General features: G+C 39.5%; 1 protein-coding gene across 2 annotated transcripts in view; it reads left to right on the top strand.

Annotated features, from left to right (window-relative positions):
- LOC122794510 (synaptosomal-associated protein 25-like) overlaps positions 1-23,951 on the top strand; it is a 1,032,368-nt gene extending 1,008,417 nt beyond the window's left edge. For both annotated transcript variants that reach the window (XM_044062973.1, XM_044062964.1), the window contains one exon: positions 21,709-23,951. In XM_044062973.1, the coding sequence (XP_043918908.1) occupies positions 21,709-21,798 (90 nt within the window). In that variant the 3' untranslated portion in view covers positions 21,799-23,951. The remainder of the gene's footprint in view (positions 1-21,708) is intronic.
- Positions 23,952-24,187: the final 236 nt, after the last annotated feature.

Genomic DNA, 24,187 nt, shown 5'->3' with positions numbered 1-24,187 from the left:
TCAGGAGGGGGGGGGGCTGGGGAGATGGTGACCTAAACAGTGATGTTTATGGGGTCAGCTCTTACCAAGGGGGATGCACTGTAGGAGTGCTACATTGGCTACTCATGTTGGTTAGGACCAGGTACAGGATATTGCCACCTGTCATAGGAGTGTTGACCGGCTGATCCACTGCATTGCCATTGACAAAGCCAAGGAATCTCTGTGCATTCATGTTCACATGGCATAGGTCATGCACAGTATGGTTGGGTAGTTGAAGTTACCCAAGAGCAGGGTAGATGATTGAATTCTGACAGATTCCAACAAGTCCCAATAGGTGTGGTGGGTGTCCATAGTCATGGTTGGAGGCCTGTAGCTAGCTATGATTTGAGTAGGTGTTTTGTCAGCTGTTAACTGCACTCTGGATGTCTCCCATGTGTCATACTGTTTGGCCAACCTGCAGGTGTGTATAGGTTCATAGGTGGGTACTAGACTATCTGCCCAAAGGCATTTATAAGCCTAGCCAGAATGTGTTGACTTTCTCCACCCCTTTAGATTAGTTACCTGTGCCTCTATCCAGCAGAGCCACTGAAGTGATCCTCGAGGTAAACTTTCTGTTTCCCTTCCACTTGTCAAGGTTTCTTTTGAAGAGTGTTAGTGAAGAGCTCTGCCTAATGTAGATTGGGATCTTGTTCCATGGGAAGTCTCTGGGACAGGAATCTATCCCTCCAGCATGTCCTATTTATTATTGTGGCGAGGTTTAGATCCCTAGAGCATGTGGCTTGAGGGGATAAGGTTTTCTTTAGGTGGAGCATGTCCATCAATTCTGGGTTGGACACGGCCTTGTATGTCAGTCAGAGATCACCTCTGAGTAGGCAGTATGCAAATGAGTACAACTGGAGTTTCTTCAGTCGAGCTGCATTGGGCATCTGTTTGAGGCCATTGATCCTCTTGGTGAGGTACTTCTGTGGTCTTTCCAGCTGTTGTAGGTGTCTTGTAAGGTACATCCCAAATGGGGCATTGTACTCTATGATGGGTCTGATGAGTGACGAGTAGAAGGGCACAGTGACCTCTTTTGATCTGGATGTGAACCCTTTTGTGATTAGGTGGGCCACGTAGAAGTATTTTCTAACCACTTTGGCAATGTTATTATCAAAGGTGAGATTACTATCTACTTGGGTCCCCAGATCCCTTATTACGTCTTCTGTATTTAGGGGACTACCACCTATGTGGTAGTTTGTGGGCACTTTGTTTTTTCCAAAGGGGATGACTATGCACTTTTTGGCATTTAGCTTGAGGCCATGATTTTGACTCCAGGTATGTGTATGATAATGTTCAACACTCCACCTCAGGTGGCTTTGCAGCCTTCATTTTGAAATCTAAACATATGATGGGATGAGTAACCTGGCAAGGTTAGTGTGCTCTCCACGGCTACAAAGCAGGTGGCAGTGGCTGCACAAATTTCGGCATCCTACAGGACAAGGTAAGCTTGCATTGACATGGGTTTCATGCTAAGACTCCTAGCTCCAGTTAGAGCAAGACATCTGCACAAAGGCACATGTCACTGGTGGGCAAAGGCTGGAAAACAGTGTCATGACTCTAGATGAAACACACTTAGTTGCCAGCAAAGACAGTGTCGCATTCACAGGTCTACTCATAGGTTCATAGTTTCATAGATTGGTACTATGCTATCGGCCCTAGGGCCTGTACAAGCCTAGCCATAACAGTTTCCCGGCTATTTCTACCAAGGACATTTACTTCCCTGGTCCCCTGTCTAGCAGGGCGACTGACGTAATCCCCAGGGTGAATTTCCTATCTCCCATCCAGTCGTAAAGGTTCCTTTTGAAGAGGGTCAAAGAGGCACTCTGTTTGACATGTATGGGCAGTCTATTCCAGAGTATGGGAATCTCTGGGATAGGAACCTATCCCTCTAGCATGTTTTGTTCATTGTGATGACCAGGTTTAGATCCCTGGAGCGCATGCCTCTAAGGGACTGGGATTTCTTTAAGTGTAGCATGTCCAACAGCTCTGGGTTTGACATGGCCTTGTATGTTAAGCAACGATCGCCTCTGAGTAGACGATAAGCAGCAGAGTATAGCTGGAATTTTTTTAGACAGTCAGCATAAGGCATCTGCTTTAGGTCTGACATTCTTTTAGTGAGGTATTTCTGTGGCCTTTCCAACTGTTGCAGGTGTCTTGTGAGGTACATACCAAATGAGGCATTGTACTCTATAATGGGTCTAATGAGGGACTAGTACAGTGGGAGAATGACCTCCTTTTTTCTGGATGAAAAGCCCTTAGTGATATGTGCCACATAGAAGAACTTCCTGACTGTTGTGGTGATGTGGTTATTGAAGGTGAGACCACTGTCCACCTGTGTCCCTAAGTCTCTTATTACACTTTCGGTGTTTAGTGTACTGCCACCTTGTGGTAATTCACAGATACATGTTTTTTGCCAAAGGGGATAACAATACATTTCTTGGCATTGAGCTTGAGCTCATGGCTCTGGCACCAACCATCTGTCTCTGTAAGGCTCTTTTGTAGAATATCCACATCACTTGGGGATTCAATAATGGCTCCCAGTTTGCAGTCATCTGTGAACTTTGTTAACCAGAGTCTTTTGGTGTTGGCCTTTACTTCATAGAAGTAGATGCCAAACAAGAGTGGTCCCAGGACTGAACCCTGAGGTTGTAGACTGCTTAATTTAAGATTATTTTTGGTGATAATGCCAGTAACTATGCTTATGATAAATTTGTGTATCATAAATCTCAATTTTCGCCTCCCATGCATCCTGCTGTTTTACAATTTCAAAATAATATTCTCAAATATTTACATTTTTATAGGTCGGACTTTCGCTCAAAACCCAATAACATCTCCATGAAAGAAAAACATGCTATACAGGAACTACAGAATAATCATAACATTGTTATCATTTCAGGTGATAAGGGTGGAGATGTTGTGGTTTTGAACTGGCTTGCCTATGATCAGGAAGCCAAAAGACAACTCTCAGATAAGAAATATTATGCTGAGATGGCTATTAATCCTACCATGAAGTTTAAAAAAGAGATTGAGGATTTTGTGTTGCATGCTAGGGATGCTGCCATTATTGATAGCGAAGTTATGCACCAATGTTTGGTTCAGGATCCTATGAACCAATATATATACTTTTTACCTAACATACATAAAGATCCTATCAATCCTCCAGGGAGGCCTATTGTGTCAGGGAGGGGTTATATCACTGAACCGTTGTCCCTTTATCTTACTAAGCAAGTTAAACTTCTGTTATCTCTTATACGCTCACGTTTACGTGATACTACCAACTTTCTACAAATTATTTCTGAGACACAACTTGAACCTGACTGGCGCATGTGTACCCTTGATGTTAGTGCCCTCTATACCAACATTCCCCATTCTGGGGGCCTGGAGGCTTTGGCCTACTGGCTTAAAGAGTCAGGCTTATATCAAGCGGAATATAATGAATTCTTGCTTGACATGGCTGCTCATGTGTTAACAAATAAAGTCTTTTTTTATCAAGAGACTTGTTATTGGCAGACCAAGGGTACAGCGATGGGGTCTTCATTTGCCCCCATCTATGCCAATGTATTCATGGCCTATGTTGAACAAGATCTCATTTATAACAACTATAATAATATCTATTTGAATCAACTGGATATTTGGAGACGTTACCTTAACGACAGTTGGTTGGTATGGAGAGGGGGACTTGAGGAATTGTTTGATTTTTTTGGCCTATTTGAACAACAATAAATGGGGTCTTCATTTCACATTACATCTGGATACTAAGACTATCACCTTCTTGAATGTTCTGGTTACCAGATTATCAGACAATACTTTAAGTACTAAGGTGTTCAGAAAACACCCTGAATATAATACTATTCTTCACGCCTCCAGTTTCCATCCACCACATATTGCTAAGAACATACCCAAATCACAATTCATTAGAATGAAAAGGATATGTTCTGATGAATCTTCATACCAGGAGCAGAGTAGGGACCTTATAAATAGATTTAGATGTAGGGGCTACAAAATGGGCAATGTTTTTGATGCCAGTAATAAGGTTAACAAGCTCAGAAGAAATGAGCTATTATCTTATAAGGAGCACGACAACAGTGTCAAACAACCAATGAGGTTCACTACCACCTTTGCCAGGAATTCGGATAATCTTATACAGAGTGTACATAGGCATTGGAATATTTTGCAAAATGACCATGAAATATCCAACATCATTCCCAATAGATGCCTTTTCTCTTTTAGAAAAGGTAGGAATCCAAGTAGTTGTTTTAATCATTACAAGTTTCCCCATGAGTCTGACTCTTCTGAATTCTTACAAACTACACTTACAGGAGGTATTCTAACTGGCTGCTATCCTTGTGGCCATTGTGTCAATTGCAATAAAGTAAGCAAAACAAAACAATTTTCAAGTAAAAATTCTCCTATAGTGTATGATATTAGGTTTTTTGCCAATTGTAGCTCAGATTGGGTTATTTATTTGGCAACATGCACATGTGGGTCATTTTATGTAGGACAAACCTCTTGGCCACTCAGATTCAGGATTTCTGAACACATCAGTAACATTAGGAAGGATAGAGTTCATAATGCTTTGTATAAACACCATGTTATACATCCAACTGCAAACTTTTCGTTTACAATAATTGATATAATTAAAGGTAAAAAACAAAATAAAACAGGTTGGCATTCTTTATTAAGTTCCAAAGAAAAGAAATGGATTATTAAGCTAGGTGGATTGTTTCCACCGGGTTTCAATGAGCAGTTTTAGGCTGAACCAATCATGTATTTTTGTTTGAAATATAAATGACAGCATTTGGTTAGAATGTTTTACACTGAAGAAGGCTGTGTAGTACTGACCAGCTGAAACCGGTCTGTTTTTCCTTTGCTGTCTATATTAATAAATGGATTTATTGCCAAGTATCCAGTCTGCTGGCTTTTTTCTATTTTTTACTTGAATTTTCCATGAAGCCGTGCAGTTGCACCTGTGCAGGAGGGACTGTTTTGCTGTTTCACTTAGGTGAGGTGCCAGTTCATTTTGTAGTTCATGTAGTACACAGCCCGGGATGTCATCTGGTCCCATGGATGCTGTATTCTTAGCTTTGGAGAGTACAGTTTCTACCTGTATGGCCGTGATTACCGGAATTTGGCAATGTTTTGGTATTGAGATGGGCCCTTTAGGGGGTGAGAGGGGGGTGAAGTTGGCACTAAATCGATCTGCCAGGATATTGGCAATATCCTTGGGATCAGTATATTTAATGTCATTCTGTTGTAGCTCAGAGCAGATCTGAGCATTGCCATTTAGATTCTTAACATAACTATAGAATGCCTTGTGGTTGTCTTTGGAATCTTTGGCAATTTTATTTTCATAACTAGCTTTGGAGGATTTTATGAGGGATCTCAGCTTCTTACTGAGGCTGGTAAGGGAGTTTTTTGCTTCCTGGGATTTTCCTCTTTTCTGCAACAGTTTCTTCCTTCCATTGTATAGTTTGTTTATGGCAGGGGACCACCAGATTGGCTTCCTTTTTTTGAAGGAGAGCATATTGGTTCTAGTTGGGATGGTACAATTCATACACGAGTGGATGTGCTCGTACAGTGCCTTAGTGTAGGATTCAGCAGTCGAATTTTCAGATCCCGTCTGCATGAGTGTCATGAAGTTTGTCACTTCTGACTTGAGTAGCATGAAGTTGGCTTTGGAGAAGCTTTTTTATGTAGGTTTCCTTACTGGGGGGTGGGGGTGGGATGTGGATGTCAAGGGTGATTTGCTTATGGTCAGACCTGACCAGTGAGGGGGTGACCACTGGTGTGGAGCATCTATCTCCCATGTTGGTAATGACCAGGTCTAGGATATTGGAGCCCCTGATGGGACAATGGATTAGTTGATCCAGGGCGTTGGAATTTATGAATTCCAAGAACCGTTGGGAAAAGGTGTTGGTACCTGAGTAGTTTTCCCAGTTAATGGCAGGGTACTTGAAATCACCAGTATCAGGGTGTTTGGTTGTATCTTAATATTTTCCGGTATGTTTAGAAAGGTGTAGTGAGAATGTTGGGGCATGGTGGGGGATCTGCAGCAAGCTACAATATGGATTGCAGTCTTACCTAGTTTTAGTTGCACCTGGAGAATTTCAGATGCATTGTGTTGGGCAACTAGCCTGGAGGTGTGAATATCCTTGATGAATATGGACAATCCTCCACCTTTAGTGTTTCAAGCATGGTTTGTTGGCAGAAAAGTGTGGTAAGAATTGTAGCCTGGTATTGCAGGATGCTCTCTGGAGCCTTGAACTGGGTCTCAGTTACTGCAAAGATATTGATGTTCTCCATTTTTAGGAGTGCCTCGAGAGAGTGCATTTTGAAGTTTAGACTTCTAGCACAGAGTAGCATTACCTTCAGATTTTCCAAGCTTGTATCTGTTATGGTGGTGGTTTTGTCCTTTGAACCTTGCCTAAAAAAGGCACTATAGGGGTGGCAGGAGCTTTAGCCAGTAACCTGAATCCCAGGGGTGACAGGTGCTGACCATCTCTGGCAAAATATCATGGTTTGTTGATCATGTCTTCCCAGGCAGACATATACTGGATCCCCTTTGAATGACACCAGAAGCCTAGCCAATTGTTGAAGTCAATCATTTTGTCCTTATACTGTGATATCATTCTGGGTGAAGGCAGAATGCTACTCAGGCTAGGGTCATAACTGCCTGAGCCACATAATCCGAGAGCTCTTCCATGTCTCTTTTCATGTAGTCCAGGGAGGTACATCTCAAGTCATTCACTCCAACATGGACAATGACAGAGTCATATTTGTACTTGTTGTGGAGTGACTTGAGTGCATGCATTATGTGGTGAATCCTGGCACCCGACAGGCAGCTGACTGTAATTTTCTCCTTGTTCAGCCTGGTGAGTGGGACATCAGTGTGCCTGACTATAGAGTCACCTATAACTAAAGTGTTGGGTATGTTGTCTTGCCTTAGGGGCTGTTGTTGGGTGGTACACTGGTGTTGTGTAATCAGAAGAACTAGTATTCAAGGTCAGCTATTCAGGTCAAGCAGATTTGTGACTAACACTTATAAAAAAATGACCTACTCAAACTCAGTTTTATTTTATGCTAGCTGTCACTCTCCCAACCAGAAGAAGGGAATTGTAAAGAGCTAGTTTGTATGTTTAGCCAGAGTGGATTCTGAAGTTGATATGTTTTTAATAGAATGTGACAAACTGTCTAAAATGTTTTTAATAAGAGGATACCTCAGTGACTTCATTCTAGAGGTATAAAATCAGGTTGTCTTAAAGAGAGAGAAGGGAATTTATTGCCATTGGTGAAGTATCAGGAAATTAATGTAATTAATGAAATAATATGAACAATAAGTCCTACATAGACTCTATGATTGCACTTATAGTGTTGACTTTTATGATATTAAGCACATACCGGAAAGAAATTGGAACAGTGTTTCTATGTACAGGAACACTATTGACAAGGTTGGATTCAAGCCCCACATAGTTTGTAGGGCAGGAAAGACTATTAAGAGCTTATTAGAATTGAATCAATATTCTAACCACACTTATTCCAACAGAAGTCTTGGTACGTTCAAATGTGGCACTTGTCTGCAGTGCAGACATATTTTTTAGAGGAATCTGTGGTGGTCAATAAAATTTTGATAAAAAAACCCACTCATAACTGTAACTCAGTAGGATTAGTGTACATAGCCTTAAGTCAAGTATGTTTTTGTTTTTATGTAGGGGAAACTGAGAGAAGACTTAGAAAATGTATGTATGAGCATAGGTACAGTATTAAACACAAGAACTGTAAAACTGCTTTATATAAATACATTCAGATTTACCCTACACATTGTTTTTTTTTTTTCTTTTTATGGTACTAGATAAAAATGAAAAAATCCAGGGGGAGGTCCCTGGAAAGACTTACTTGAATATAGGGAGTTCATCTGGCAAACTAAACTGAATGCTTACAATCAGCCAGGACATAATAAATCCACATTTATAGCTAGTATCTTAAAACTTAAATCATATGCTATTTGATGGGTTTGATGTTCTTTTTGTACAGTGTATTAACATGATGAGTGGATGGTAATTGTAATTTATTATGTTTTGCTCTCATGTAGTTTACTTTTTGCCAGTACTGTTTATTAGTGCCAATGTTTCTTAAAAATAGAGTAGCCTATTTAACTTTTAATATGATTACACTTCTGGTTGCTTGAATCAAATGCATGCGATGAAGAGATGCCTCTTAAATGGTTGTTCCAGTGTGCTGTTCTTGTTCTGATGAAGTCCTGTGATTAGAGGGATGAAAGCATTTAACGCTGGATATTAAATAGTTTTTTACTACTTGTCTGTCCCGCTTGTGGTTTTGGTGACGGCTTCTGTACAGTATTACTTCTAAGACTCAAATAGGTTTACAGAGCTGTAGAAGCCTTCTGAAATAAGGCTTCTGCTTGCATTAAGCAGTTCGGAATCCAGGGATTCTTCCTTATGCCTGCATTTAATTTACTATTATCCTGGATCTACACCCCTCCCATCCGGTATCTCCTGAAAAGGGGCTTTTACCTGAGTGGAATTTCACCAGTTCAGTGGCTGGGATTCCTAGAACCCTGCAGCACACCTGTGCAATGCTAATTCTGAAGTGACTTGCTGCAAGAAGCACCTGAACATCAATGTTACAACACGTAAGGGATAGTGCCAACATGGCAAGCAAAAAGGCCTAAAACAAAGCAGATGAACAGTTGTAACATGCATGGCAGTGTTATGTCAGCACATCAGAGAAGCATTACTACAATGGCATACATGGCTGGCGTGCATGACAACATGATAAAACCTTTAAACTGCACTCAAAATAGTATCAGTAGCTAAATATAAAGGAGTGGTGGACAGTGACAGCCAGTGATAGGCAGGACATAATAACACAGAAAAGAGGTCAAAGGAAAAAAAACGTCTGGGAATGCACACCAAATTGTGCACACTGTTCTCCATATAAATGGAAGGAAAAGAGTTAGAGAGGAAAGAATAAAAGACATTACAGCACAAAGAGGGAAAAGACAAAGCTAATGAATAAGGGATTTATGTTTTGAGAAGAAGGTTATATTTTTGTGTATGCAGAGCTTCTTTTCATAATTCAAAAAGAACGGTAAATGGGGAAGTTACCGATGATTGCCTTTGGGTGGGAGAAAAAGAGAAGGGCCTGTAGCCGTTTACAAACAGGCATACATGGAATATATACACAGATGGTGGATTAGACAGTGGATGGACACATACAGTTAGAAGGTAAATAGCTGGTGATAGTGAGGGCTGGACAATAAACAACATATAGGGAAAGATACAGATGTGAGGGGTAACATTGGTTAGGAGATATGTTGGTCTGCTGGAATGCTTGATTGCCTGGACAGCCAAGAGGTAACATGTACAAGCATTGCACACCCAGGTTGCTAATTTCATGAACCAGTTGCTTCCTTGTAGTTCCAATGGCTGTAGCCTGCCAGTTGAGTCAGTCCCTGTTTTATTTCGGATTATGCTCCGTGTTGCTGCTGTAGGTATTCTGCTGCCAGTGCACCTTAGCATTCACCATCCTGCAGACTTCCCTTTGGATTACCAAGGAGACATCCCTATTTTCCTCCAGTAGAGGAGCTTTCACCACCCACTTGAGAGCTTTAGTCAGAGAGCAGCAGGACCACCCCCTGGTCACAGCCAGCAGATAGCCATCAGCCTACATCCAACAGGCAAACATAGTGATCACTAATGACCCAGTGTAAGCTGCAGTAACTGGGGGAGACTGAGATGAATGCAGTCACATCTCCTTCTCTGCCTCAGCTGGACCTTCATATGGAAGACACAGTGGGAAGAAAATGATAGCATGTATATGATATGAACACTGTAGTGAAATAGTATGCAATGCACATACACACACCCTACTGTCTCCAGAGCTACTCCTACCTTCTATGGCAACCAGCCATATTCAGACAATGCAGCTAGAAAACAAATGAAGCAAGGTTATGTATAGGTGGACATCACTAATGATAATAGGAGACAAATGGACATATGGACATAAAACTTAAGTTACACTACATCTCTAACTGCATATTCTGAACCTCTACCTCCTGTTGGCAGAGCACGTCAGTGTGGCACTAGCTCATATATTGATGCCTATATCATTCCACTGTACAGGTGATGCTTGTGGCATCAGACAGTACCCATGACAGGACTGTCCAGGCATTATCATTTTTAAAGGGGCCATCATAATACCCCAACAGATGCTGTGCAGGAAGGACAGGTAAATTCTGCTCTCTCTAGCATGCCATCCTAAGGTCTGTGGTCGATACAGATGAAGCAGCCATAGTCACTCATCCAGTCCAATTAAGGAGTAATATGGTAGACATCTGTATACAGATGTACATTTCTGAATCAATGTGTCATGCAGAGTAACCATGCTGTTATGCTCAATCCTATGCCTGATGTATGAGCATACATGTAACATCCCTTGTGCTAAGCTGTATGTTCATGGCTTCTGCACTATTGACAGATAACACAGTGAGAAGAGGAAGTGATTCAAAGACATTAACACTGCCTGGCTTGATTTGCATAATTACTTTACTAACTGCCCCATGTTTGCATGAGATAAACCACACTTGTCATCCTGTGTGAGATCGCTTTCAAACATATTAATGGAACTTATTGTACTAAAAGTGTGTGATCATGGAGTATTAGGAAATAAGGAAGTAGAAGTAGGCTAGCACTGCACCAGCTGCACCCCTGCAATACCTTTCATGTCTATCAGGAAGATGGAGGGTCACTTTGCTAGTCTTTGTGTACCTATCCCATATGCAAGGTTATGCCACATATGGTTAATTCCATGTCATATATGATAAACACAGTGTTAGTTCTAGGGGAGTTGCATATCAAGGTGCTTAGGTACAGAGACCCCACAGACACCCCCGCATATTACATACAGGGCCACCAAAGAGATGCATTCCACACTTGTATATGCCTGTGGAGGGTGTCATGCCTACAGAAAACTGCATGGGATAACCTGGCAAGTAGGGTAGAAGACTGGCATGGTCACCTATACCTGCACAGTTACAGTACTATATACTAGAGGGAGCCCTTACAAATCAATTACTGCAGATGTTATGACTCCTGACAGCGGTCTGCAGCAGTGGTAATACAGTGGCAGACTAACCTCATCTCTGAAAGATGTGATCTCTGACAACTGGCACAACAGACACCAGCAACAGTTATGCAGTATCACTCTGAATCTAGCACTGGAGGACATGATCCCTGGCAGGTGACACTGTGGATATCACAAAGAGTCACATGGTAGAACCCAGTCCCACACCTGGAAGATGTGATCCTGATATTCAACAATCACGCAGAGTACAAGGCTACTAATCTCACTGCCTGTGACCCTACCTCACATTGTAGTGTTGAATTGAATTACTACTGTTCCCTCACACCTGTACAAGTGATGGTGGCTGTGTTTGACACTCCTAAATGGTGTGGGTATGTTAATGTCTGATGCACAGTATGACCAGAACATGCACTTCCCTGCACAGCCTGAGTATGTTACAGCATGCATCATATTATTCTGTGTTCTCAGTGTCATTTCCCATAGTTGTTGATCAGCAGCTGCCATTTTGTTGATACTGCAATGCATTGTAACTGTCACTGCCTTTGCTGTGGCTACCTTCTGCACTGTCTTCTGCTGTGTCACCTCTATGCCCTGCTACTGTTGCTGTATCACATACATCATGTTCAGTCATGCTGTTATTTGGGCACACTGGATATTTTCACAAGGTATGGCAAACATTATAAATATTGTGTTGCTTATCAAAAGACTATAATATCCATTGAGTGGTGTCTAAACAGCAGAATCTACACATTAATAATTCAAATACACATTCAGCAATGTTTCAGTATTCAGTATGGGTGGTAATGGATGTCATTTCTTCTATAGTCTGTGGGTAGTAAACGAGAATCATCACCCATGGCACAAGGCATATCTGGAATCACCTGCAACACACAAGTTGCAATGTTATATGTGGTCTGCGTGCATGGAACTGTCTATATAGCTCATTCTATTTGCAATATGTGTGCATTTACTAACCAGGGAAATCTACTAGAAGTCCCCTTACAGCAGCTTTTGCCATAGGTTGAATATGCGCCAAATGTATGAATCATGTGACCTGCCTATGTGGCACATAGGCACATTATACATAACATGCTGGACATTACAGATCATATAGGTTCATAGGTTCCTAGGTAGGTACTAGGCTATTGGCCCTAGGGCCTATATAAGCCTAGCCAAAAAGGTACCCTGGCTTTCGCCACCCAAGAAAATTATTTTCCTGTGCCCCTGTCGAGCAGAGCCACAGAGGTGATCGCCAGGGTGAATTTCCTATTTCCCATCCAATCATCAAGATTTTTCTTGAAGAGTGCTAATGAGGAGCTTTGTTTGATATAGATAGATAGTTTGTTCCAGAGTATGGGAAGGCAGATCATTGAGGGGTAGCATTTCAAAACTACATATCTTTGTGCATCTGGACCAGGAAGGACCTTAATATCAACATGGATAAAACCTGTGGTGCCAGGATAGCAGAAAATGTGCATTCCAGTACAATATGTGCATGAGGTTGGTTTTGTCCTTGGGAATCCAGTGTGATTCTCTACATGTTCTAGCATAATGTTGTGGAATAAGTAAAGTATTTATGAGGCGGATGCCTGCTATATACCTAATATGCCCCCCCAAGTCACTGGAATGTCCCTGTAGCTAGTACAGTCAATGCTATACATGCCTTTGTGCCTGAAAGTAATGGACATACAGCCTGCACCGCTTGCTTGCACCCATGAGTGACACAGTTCCACTTTGTCCTATGATATATCATTAGTACATGCAACCATGACCTGCAGCATTGCCAGCACTAACTCTGATGCCAGCTACAAATACACACTGTTGGGTTATTGATGCTGTGGTGCTTAATATGGCTCCTAACATACTCCATAAATCATGGCATTCAAAATGGGTATTCATGGGGATGCAGCATCACCATTTTATATGCTTCCAAATTGTCCGTCACCATGGTCGGCTGCACTTGCATAGTTCACATGACTCATTTGCATGGGCTTTATCAGTCACATGGCATTCTCTAGTCATTTGCATACACTATCTGTCATGCAGTTTCAACCATTGTGTTTTCTCTCTGTCAGTATCTTGGAATTTGCCCACACCCAGTACATGGCCCCTTCCCACATAATTTAGTGTTATACATTGTGCTACCACTCTGTGAATCCCTGCTAGTGAATTCAAGAGATAAACACAGTCCCCAAATGAGGAACAGTATGTGGAGAAGGAAGAATCAGAATGGATAAAACTGAGGATATATACTGATGTCTGCATGTGAATTAACTTAGTCGACTCTCTAGCCAGATTCTTTGAGTGCAATTCTCTCAGACAAACTAAGGAAAAAGAAAGCATTACACAGCTAAAAAATGAGGTCATTTTTATTATATTTTAGAATGTGAAAGTCGTACATGTTTCAACTGGTAAACATAGTCTAGTTATGAATGTTTCTGAGGTTGTAGTTCTAGCAGCACACCAGCAAAAAAAAAAAAAAAAAAAAAACATTTGACATAGCATCACAATTCCTTCTGATGGCTAAATTAAGATACTTGTAATTCCTAAATAATCTTACCTGTAGACATACTTGCCTCAGATACCGATATTGTATTATACCAAATGTCAAGCCAATAAATGAATCAATCATCAGACTGATTTGTTGCACTAGTAAAAAAACGCCATTAATAGTGAGTAATAAACTTGAGTGATGAAGTGTATGCATTATTGCAACCATTGCATGACCTCTTTTGAGTTTCTAGCACACTTTCTAAACAAGTGAAAGCTGTTTGATGGGATGTATTAATTTCTCCTTCCAGTTAGTATATTGGCATCAAACAAATCTAACTTAAAAATAATGTTTTACCACAAACTCATTCGCAACAAAAGTTTCCTGAAGATGCAAACAGCTGTCTGATGTCTGGTGAATTAGTTTAGAAAGTCTACCAGAACAATATCTGGTGGATAAGAATCTGCATTTATAGAACATCCTTGCCAAGTCAAATGTTTCCACTGCTCTCTGCCTGTCAGTGTAGCTACTCCCTCAGAAGTGCTGTCTGCACTGATTTAAAACACTGATTGTAAGTCAAACAGTACAAAGTACGTCATTATCACTGCTTAGATAATCCATGTTAAAATTAGGAAACAGCTAAAAGAATATATTAAACATATACAGGGACTTATTAAGTGCATAATGAATAGTTTTAGTGTATTAATGTTCATATAAGCAAATCACCCTGAATTAGGGAAAAAGGCAACTTTTTGATCACCTTCCTGATGTAAGAAATGTGCTTAACTAAGTTTTGTTAAGCTCTAGTCTCACACTAGAATTAACAGCAGCCAAAGCCCGTCACCATAGAACAGTGATAAGAAGCTCAACAGATTTAAAAGCTGTTAGGCACTATGGTGTGACACAAACAGAGCAATGCATGGCAGCTCTCTGTGTTGCTGCACTAAATGTTTTCTGGCTTTCAAACCCATAAAACACTTTGCACTGCTTTAATTACATGAAACACATAAAGCTCCTTGCACTACAAAATGTTATGATTTGGTCTCTGTGATATGAACAAGTCACACATGTGACTGTACACTTTGGTGTTGGTGCTCATATGGAAAGGTAACATATATGACAGCAAGCTGTGGTATGTTACTGGTCATATGAAGAAATCATATATATGTCAGTAAATTTTTGTAGGCTAGTGTCCACATAAAGAAGTCACACTACATCATGCTGTTGTGTGTTAGTGATCATATGAACAAGTAACATATGACTATACTCTCCAGTGTGTTAATGACCTTATGAACAAGTCATGTATATGACAATATGCTCTGATATATTAGTTCTCATATCAATAACACACAAGATAGTTTTCTCATGGTTCAGCTTTACTACTGAGTTTTTCAATCATATTTTGAAAATGCTAGTATCCATGCCTTATTCTGACTAATTTGCTCATGCTAAAAAAAGTATTTTCATTTTTTTTGTTTTGTTTTTTATTTTGGTTCAGAGATAAAAATGTAATTTACAATGCATAACTTTTTTGTAGTGCATGGAGTGCTACTATTACACCCTGGACTGGGGAAAAAGGCAACTTTTTAATCACCCTGCTGATGTAAGAAATGTGCCTAACCAAGTTTTGCTGTGCATTTATCCTTACTGTTAATGTCTAGTCTCACACTAGAAGTTAACAGCAGCCATAGTCTGTCACCATAGTGATAAGAAGCTCAACAGATTTAAAAGCTGTTAAGCACTTTGGTGCCACACATGGAAACGTGTAACAGAGCAATGTTTGGCGCCTCTCTGTGTTGTTACACTAAATGGTTTATGTCTTTCAAAGCCCTTAAAATTATTTGTGCTCCTTCAATTATATGGAGTGCAACAAGCTCCTTGTACTTCAAAAAGTTACGATTGGGTCTCTGTGATCACCACTCTTTATTATATGTTCCTGACACAGATGTCAAGAGTCCTGTCTTGAGCTTCCCTCTGCTCTGCTTTCAAGAGAAATTTGTTGACATCCATGCCTCAAAATAAGTTGGCTATGGTACTGTACTTTAAGTGATGTGACCTACTACCAGTATATGACTAGATGTAGTACTGCATTTTAAATGATGTGATCTACTGCCAATGCGTGACGAGATGTAGTACTATACATTAAATAGTGTGACCTACTGCCAATGTGTGACCAGATGTGGTACTGCACTTTAAATGATATGACCTACCCAATAATATTCCTCTATATGCATTTGCATAAACCCCTCAGTGTACTTTTTCCTGTCTATGTTGTCTCTTTGGTGGAGAAGGGTAAAGGACTGATTGTGGCAGCAGTAATCAAAGTTCTGGCAACTAGTACTAGAAAAGATAAGGACAGATTTAGCTGGAAGAGTACAGACTAATTGGTAGCAGAAAGAAGGGAGGAAGAGACCAGTAAAGGAGCAGAAGACTGACAGGAAGAAGGGAATGAGGTGCTAGGACATAGGCAGATGTAGTTAGAAGAGTACAAGCTTAGTTGTAGCAGAGAGAAAGATGGAAGAGGTTCATAAGGGAGCAAACAACAGGCAGGAAGTTGAAGTGACTCAACAACTAGGTAGCCTGTAGCTGAAGGCCATGGTAGGGGCTCAGGAATAGACAGTAGGGAATCAGGAACAATAAGTGAAGGAGGAGAGGGAGAACCATAGGATGGTAAAGAGGGGACAGCATCTCATGAAGACCAGGATGATGTAGAATGCTGATAGAAAAGGGACTTAGTCAGATGAGAGACAGAACAGAAAGTCATGGGAGCAGGTCTTCAGGAAGAGAATAATGAAAGGAAGTAATAGAACAGGGACAAGAACAAAGTAACTCCATTTGAGTTTGTATGCATTCCTGGCATTTCTAAATGTACAAGATAAATTTTCTTTAAATATTATGACCTTCTGCCAATATCTGATCAGATGTGGTAATGTACTTTAAATGGTATGACCCACTGCCAATGTGTGACCAGTTGTGGTCTTGCACTTTAAATGATATGACCTACTGCCAATATGTGACCAGCTGTGGTATTGCACTTTGAATGATAGGACTTACTGCCAATGTATAACCAGATATGGTATTGCACTTTAAATGGTATGCCCTACTGCCACTGTGTGACCAGATGTGTTATGGCATTTTAAATGATATGACCTACTGCCAATGTGTAAAGAGATGTGGTTATGCGCTTTAAATTATATGACCTACTGCCAATATGTGACCAGTTGTGGTACTGCACGTTAAATGATATGACCTACTGTCAATATGTGAACAGATATGGAACTGCACTTTAAATGATACGGCCTACTGTCAGTTTGTGACCAGATGTGTTATTGCATTTTAAATTATATGACTTACTGCCAGTATATGACCAGATGTGGTACTACACTTTAAATGATACGGCCTACTGTCAATGTGTGACCAGATGTGTTATTGCATTTTAAATGATATGATCTACTGCCAATGTGTAAAGAGATGTGGTTATGCGCTTTAAATTATATGACCTACTGCCAATATGTGACCAGTTGTGGTACTGCACTTTAAATGATATGACCTACTGTCAATATGTGATCAGATATGGAACTGCACTTTAAATGATACGGCCTACTGTCAGTTTGTGACCAGATGTGTTATTGCATTTTAAATGATATGACCTACTGCCAATGTATGACCAGATGTGGTACTGCACTTTAAATGATACAGCCTACTGTCAATGTGTGACCAGATGTGTTATTACATTTTAAATTATATGATCTACTGCCAATATATAACCACAAGTTGTACTGCACTTTAAATGATCAGATCTACTGCAAGTGTATGACCAGATGTAGTACTGCACTTTAAATGATATGGCCTACTACCAATATGTGAACAGATGTGGAATTGCACTTTAAAATGATATGGCCTACTGTCAATGTGTGACCAGATGTGTTATTGCATTTTAAATTATATGACCTACTGCCAATGTGTAACCAGATGTTTTAATGCATTTTAAATGATATGACCTACTGCCTATGTGTGGCCACATGTGTTACTGCACTTTAAGTGATATGGCCTACTGCCAGTACTTGAACAGATGTGTAACTGCACTTTAAATGAAATGGCCAACTGTCAATTTGTGACCAGATATATTATTGCATTTTAAATTATATGACCTACTGCCGATGTGTGAAGAGATGTGGTTCTGCACTTTAAATTACATGACCTACTGTTAATGTGTCACCAGATGTTGTAATGCATTTTAAATTATATGACCTACTGCCGATGTGTGATCAGATTTGGTACTGCACATTAAATGATTTGACCTTCTACCTATGTGTGACCAAATTTGGTACTTCACTTTAAATGATGTGACCTGCTACCAATGTGTGACCAGATGTTGTATTGCACTTTAAATTATATGACCTACTGCCAATGTACAATAGAACAAAACCACATCCTGGAACTAAAGTATTCCTTACCAAAGAAAGTCCAACAAAGTATAAACAAATAAGGAATATACTGTAGGTACTAAAACTCTTGTTTAATAAAACGCAAAGCTTTCAAGCAACAGCTATTTCTCAATGTATACTTTGTTGACCTACTACCAATGTGTGACCAGATGTGTACTGCACTTTAAATGATATAGCCTACTGCCAATATGTGACCAGATGTGATACTGCACTTTAAATGATATAGCCTACTGCCAATATGTGACCAGATGTGATACTGCACTTTAAATGATATAGCCTACTGCCAATATGTGACCAGATGTGATACTGCACTTTAAATGATATAGCCTACTACCAATGTGTGACCAGATGTGTACTGCACTTTAAATGATATAGCCTACTACCAATGTGTGACCAGATGTGTACTGCACTTTAAATGATATAGCCTACTGCCAATATGTGACCAGATGTGATACTGCACTTTAAATGATATAGCCTACTGCCAATATGTGACCAGATGTGATACTGCACTTTAAATGATATAGCCTACTGCCAATATGTGACCAGATGTGATACTGCACTTTAAATGATATAGCCTACTACCAATGTGTGACCAGATGTGTACTGCACTTTAAATGATATAGCCTACTGCCAATATGTGACCAGATGTGATACTGCACTTTAAATGATATAGCCTACTACCAATGTGTGACCAGATGTGTACTGCACTTTAAATGATATAGCCTACTGCCAATATGTGACCAGATGTGATACTGCACTTTCTTACCTAACAAGGAAGACCCTTATTTTCTAAAGTGTGTTAACTGGGTGTTCTTTTTATGCCTTGTCTGACAGCATACATGCATATGTTAACAAAATCAGTAAATAAAAATGAACTTATTTGAGACCTTCTCATGTTTGATTATAACTATGTTGACAATATCTAGCTTATTTTGCTGGCTGGCAGTTATCACACAGGATTAAGAGTCTGAGCTGTGAATGAGCCACAAACAGAGCCAGATGTAGTTAGCACTAGGCAACCTAAGCAGTTGCCTAGGGCCTGCTGGCTTGGGTGGGCACACTGCCCAGGGGGCTGCTAAACTAACATTTATTCTTTAAGAACACACTCAGTATATGCAGCATACTATAGATGCACACCTACAGTAGCATCTGTGAGTACATTTAACATTGCATGGGATTTTTATGGAGATGTGTGTGTGTGTGTGTGTGTGTGTGTGTGTGTGTGTGTGTGTGTGTGTGTGTGTGTGTGTGTGTGTGTGTGTGTGTGTAAAATACCCCCTTATGTTAGGTTGGTTAACATATTCAAACTCAAACCCTGTACCTTGATTATAGGAGACTATAGCCTGAATCCTCTGCACCAAATGCCAAACTGTCAGCAGCAGGCACATTTTCAAGGACTGCTGAGTTCAGTGCATTTTCAAAAAATGTTGAGTTGCAGTACATTTTAAAGGAGTGTTGAGTTTCTGTCCATTTTCAAAGAAAGAGATGTTTACTGTTGCTTATGACAAGTTGGTTTTCAATGTCTTGTTTTGTTTAGCAAATTGCCATAATCTTTTTATTCTAGCAAATTAGAAAGCAGTGTTAGTAGCACAACAGGTAGCTTACTTGTCTTTGGTGCAGAAGACTGTGTGTTCTAGTCTCAAAGCATGTAGATGGAGTGCTAATATTACAGTGCTCTTTAAGGGGGAAGGTGTTGCACTCTTGAGTGTGCTCTCCTTTGAATGAGATGGCAAGTAACTATCAACCTGTGGCCGGTTTGCCAGCTGTTTCCTATTGCAATATTAGCAGCTTACCACATTTTTTTAATGTAACATGGGCAATTTATTCTTCAACGGCAGCAGGCACAGAATTTGTACCCTGAACACTGACATGTGTAGTTCTTTGCCAGCAGCAACCTTTTTATTAGTTACAGATGTCTTTAATGTGGAATTATTGAGATAACTCTTACTTCTGCAGAGATCGTATATATTGACTGATACTGATGAGTAGTAATTATAGACATTTGTGTGGTCTTTTGTGGCTGAAATGTTTTGTAATGGGTAGTTTTGCCATTATTAGTTCATACGTTTTGTTTCATTGCTTACTGGAAAAATGTTCAAACCTACACATTTAAAACACACTCAAGTGGTGCTGTATTATACAACGATTATAATTTAATACAATCAGGATGGTGCATGAAAGAACAAATACATGTATCCATGGTCCTAAAAATGTGTGTAAAGAGCCTAAGGTTTGAAAACAGCACAAAGGTAAACTTAATCCACCACTGGCCAGATGCATTTTCTTTGAATGCAGGTTTCAATGCCTTTTCAATGAATGTGAGTCATAAGAGCAGAGAAACTTACTGTTCAAGAGAAGTCTGTTTTCATTGTGAGACTGTATTGTTTTATTTAACAAATGGGTATCAGTGTCTGTGCCATAAAATTTGAAATGAAAGTTTTAGATATCTCTAATCATTGTAGAAGTAAATAGCAAAATAGTATGCACACCAACAGGTTGGAACAGCGTTTATGGTAATTGGGGAGAAATAACCAAGTAAATGGACACTGGAATGGCTGGGGGGGTCTAATCCATTATCCTGCCTAGGGCCTCATTTGACCACGATCCGACTCTGGCCACAAGGGTTCATGGTTTGATTAATTTTACCTCTAACTTACTGTCAAAGTCAGTAAAACAGACAGTGCTCCTGGGCTGCAACTTGTACCCAGAAAAAGAAAATAATGTAAGTGGGCTTATTTGGTTAACAACTGTATAAAATAACAGGAGTAAGAGCATGCTAAATTATTTATAAATTCATACACCTGAATAATCCTGCATTCATCCCTGTAAATGCATAAATACATTGTTGACAGGGTCAGATCTTTGTATGATTCAAATCTGAAGGATGCTCACCTTGAATCACTACACAAGCCCAATTAACAAATATTAAACAATGAATTCACATCTGAAAGATGCTCACCTTGAATCACTACACAAGCCCAATTAACAAATATTAAACAATGAATTCACATCTGAAAGATGCTCACCTCGAATCACTACACAAGCCCAATTAACAAATATTAAACAATGAATTCACATCTGAAAGATGCTCACCTTGAATCACTACACAAGCCCAATTAACAAATATTAAACAATGAATTCACATCTGAAAGATGCTCACCTTGAATCGCTACACAAGCCCAATTAACAAATATTAAACAATGAATTCACATCTGAAAGATGCTCACCTTGAATCACTACACAAGCCCAATTAACAAATATTAAACAATGAATTCACATCTGAAAGATGCTCACCTTGAATCACTACACAAGCCCAATTAACAAATATTAAACAATGAATTCACATCTGAAAGATGCTCACCTTGAATCACTACACAAGCCCAATTAACAAATATTAAACAATGAATTCACATCTGAAAGATGCTTACCTTGAATCACTACACAAACCCAATTAACAAATATTAAACAATGAAACGAGTAAGTGCAATTTTCTGTCCAACTCTTTCTGCAATAACGTCTAACTTTATCCATTATTAAATATTTCATACAGGGTGCCTTCAGGTTAATTTTTCAGCTGTGCAATTAAATCTGTTTCAAATAAATGAATAATACTATATCTCTTTCTTTTTCGGATTTATTTTTCTTCAGGCAAACATGAACAAATCACGAATTGACAGTGCAAATCAGAGAGCAAACAGGATCCTTGGGAATAAACCAAACAAGACCTTGGTGTTATAAATCATCATTTGACTTGCGGATTAAGTGAAGAGAATGTCACAGACTCTCAGTCCATCCATCTACATATCTGTCTTACTTTGTATCCTTGACAATCATGGGGAATCCTGTACAAGTACTATGATGTTCAGGGTTGGGAGTACTTATACTAATGTTACAGATGTCTCTTCATGGTGCAGTGGTTGCTGCTTCTGAGCACATTTTTTATACCTTGAAATATTTGGATATTCTAGATTAAATAAACATGTTTAAATAAAAATAAATGTAATATGATGCAAGATTTCAAAGTGAATATAATGCAAACATTCTTCATGGTAGCCCAATGGCAGTGAGAGTGGCTATCTACTCATGTCACTGTTACTGTGGGCTTAAATGGAGTGCAGCAGAGAACTATATAAAGAAACAGTGATTGTCAGCACATTTTATTTGGGGTTAGAGAATGTGGGAGATTCAAAACTCTGGAATAGTAGCACCTTGTAAAGAGTGCGGGCATCATCTTAACCTGCAAACAAGTAAGATAAGTAGGTGCTTGTGCAATGAGCAGGTTCATGGAGACGTCCAAACAGACGTGTTTTAGGACATTGCAGAATCTCAATGGTGCTCTGCATTGTGAGGGAACAACATTCTGCTGTCATACTCTTACCCTTGGCAAGAAAACAGATGGGCAATGAGTTGGTGAGCAGCCTGAAACCAACAAGGCTGTGGACCAGAAGATATAGTCTGCATTTTATAAGAGGACATCCATTCCAAGAGCTCCATAAACTACATGAAACCTTTTCAAACTAAAATATAATACACAGTAGGCTATGATGTATTATAAGATACTGGAATACCCTAGATGCATTATAGGGTACAAAGGCATGAGTAAGAAATCTTAAAACATGAAGATATGATGATATAGCACATATACACCAGATTGCTGTATATTTGTGCTTTGTAAATGGCCCTGGCCTTTTAGCTTCTGTTACAAGTGTAAAAAAGTGAATGCATCAAGGATAAGAATCCTGGAGCTGCATTCACCAAAATAAATAAATAAATAAATAAAGTTTTCCAAAAAAAAAAACACTTTTTAAAATTGTTTTTGCATAGGGGGAAACCCCCATTCATCCCCCACACCCACCTGGACTTGTATATGCCAACTCTGTGGTTGCACTAACTCAAAGAATGGGAAAATTCCCACAAGATGGGCATCTCTGCTGGCACAACTCACTGATGGAGGAGCTCCGCTTATCAACAGGTTAAAGCTTGGGACAATGAAGCTCAAGCGTTCAGTCTTCATCCACCAGTAGGGTAATGGGCTTTTTAAATAGTAGCAATGTTTGCTAATTAACTTTTAAACTAATAAGATTTTATCAAGGTTATTAAAGTGACAATTGCTTGAGACAGTAAGCTTTTGTGACTAATCTCCATCTTGTAAATAAGTACTGATGCAAAGCAGGGTGTGCTGCATCATAAGATATCTCTCTACACGTGATGTAAGACTAATGGTCCATAATGTATGTCATCTGCCAACCAGCAAGTCATTTGTTTCAAGATTTCACATTTACTGCATTATGCTTTTGCAAACACAACATTCAGTAGGTTTTATTTCTGAATATTGTTCTTCATTTCCTCCATTAAGACTTTTGTAACGCCACATCTAAATACTGTAACAGCAATGGTAAAGTCCTGCGATACAGCAAAAATAAATCAGAAAGTCAAATAACCTTGGGATGTATAACATTCAACAGCAAATAACAATCAGCTACTGAAAAGGCTCTAGCAATATAACTGTCACTGAGTAAAACCAAAGTGTATCAGAGTAAAATTTGGGGACCTCATGTCATTTCCATTCCTGGCTTCAACGTTCATGGAGCACAACGGAAAACCTGAAGTGGTTCATGCGGATGTCATTTTACTGAGATGCATAATTATTCCCAGGTACCAGCAGTGTCATTCTCTGATTGTTTCAAGTCTGAAAAGTGAGAGTTGAATTATTTTGCTTTTTCAGTATGCATAAGTATGTTTGATACAGCTGCATCTGTGGAACTGTTTACTGAAGTACATCATTATTTTTAGATGTGATGCAAATATTAATCCTTTGCAATTTCCCTTTTAAAGAAGTCCTGCTCAATATTTTTAAAATGTCTGCAAAATAAAAGTATTCTTCAACCATGTATTCCATTTCTTTACTTTTGTTCGTTCTTCCTTCCTTATTTCTTAAGCAGCCTAATCCATTCCAAAGAGAGGTCTGTTGAGGCCATCACCCTTTGGGTACACTAATTAAAGCATTTAGTCTTATAGACTGGATTTCATAAAAATACTATGAAGTTGGTGCCACATGCTAACCAGCTACTCTCGAATGCGTTCTGCATAAGTCCAAAACACAAGCAACAACCTGATTGAAAATTTC

This window comes from Protopterus annectens, chromosome 1.part0 (assembly GCF_019279795.1).
Source record: "Protopterus annectens isolate FY-2018-M chromosome 1.part0, PAN1.0, whole genome shotgun sequence".
In the NCBI taxonomy this organism is placed as follows: Eukaryota; Metazoa; Chordata; order Ceratodontiformes; family Protopteridae; genus Protopterus; species Protopterus annectens.
This window is presented reverse-complemented; position numbering and strand designations above follow the sequence as displayed.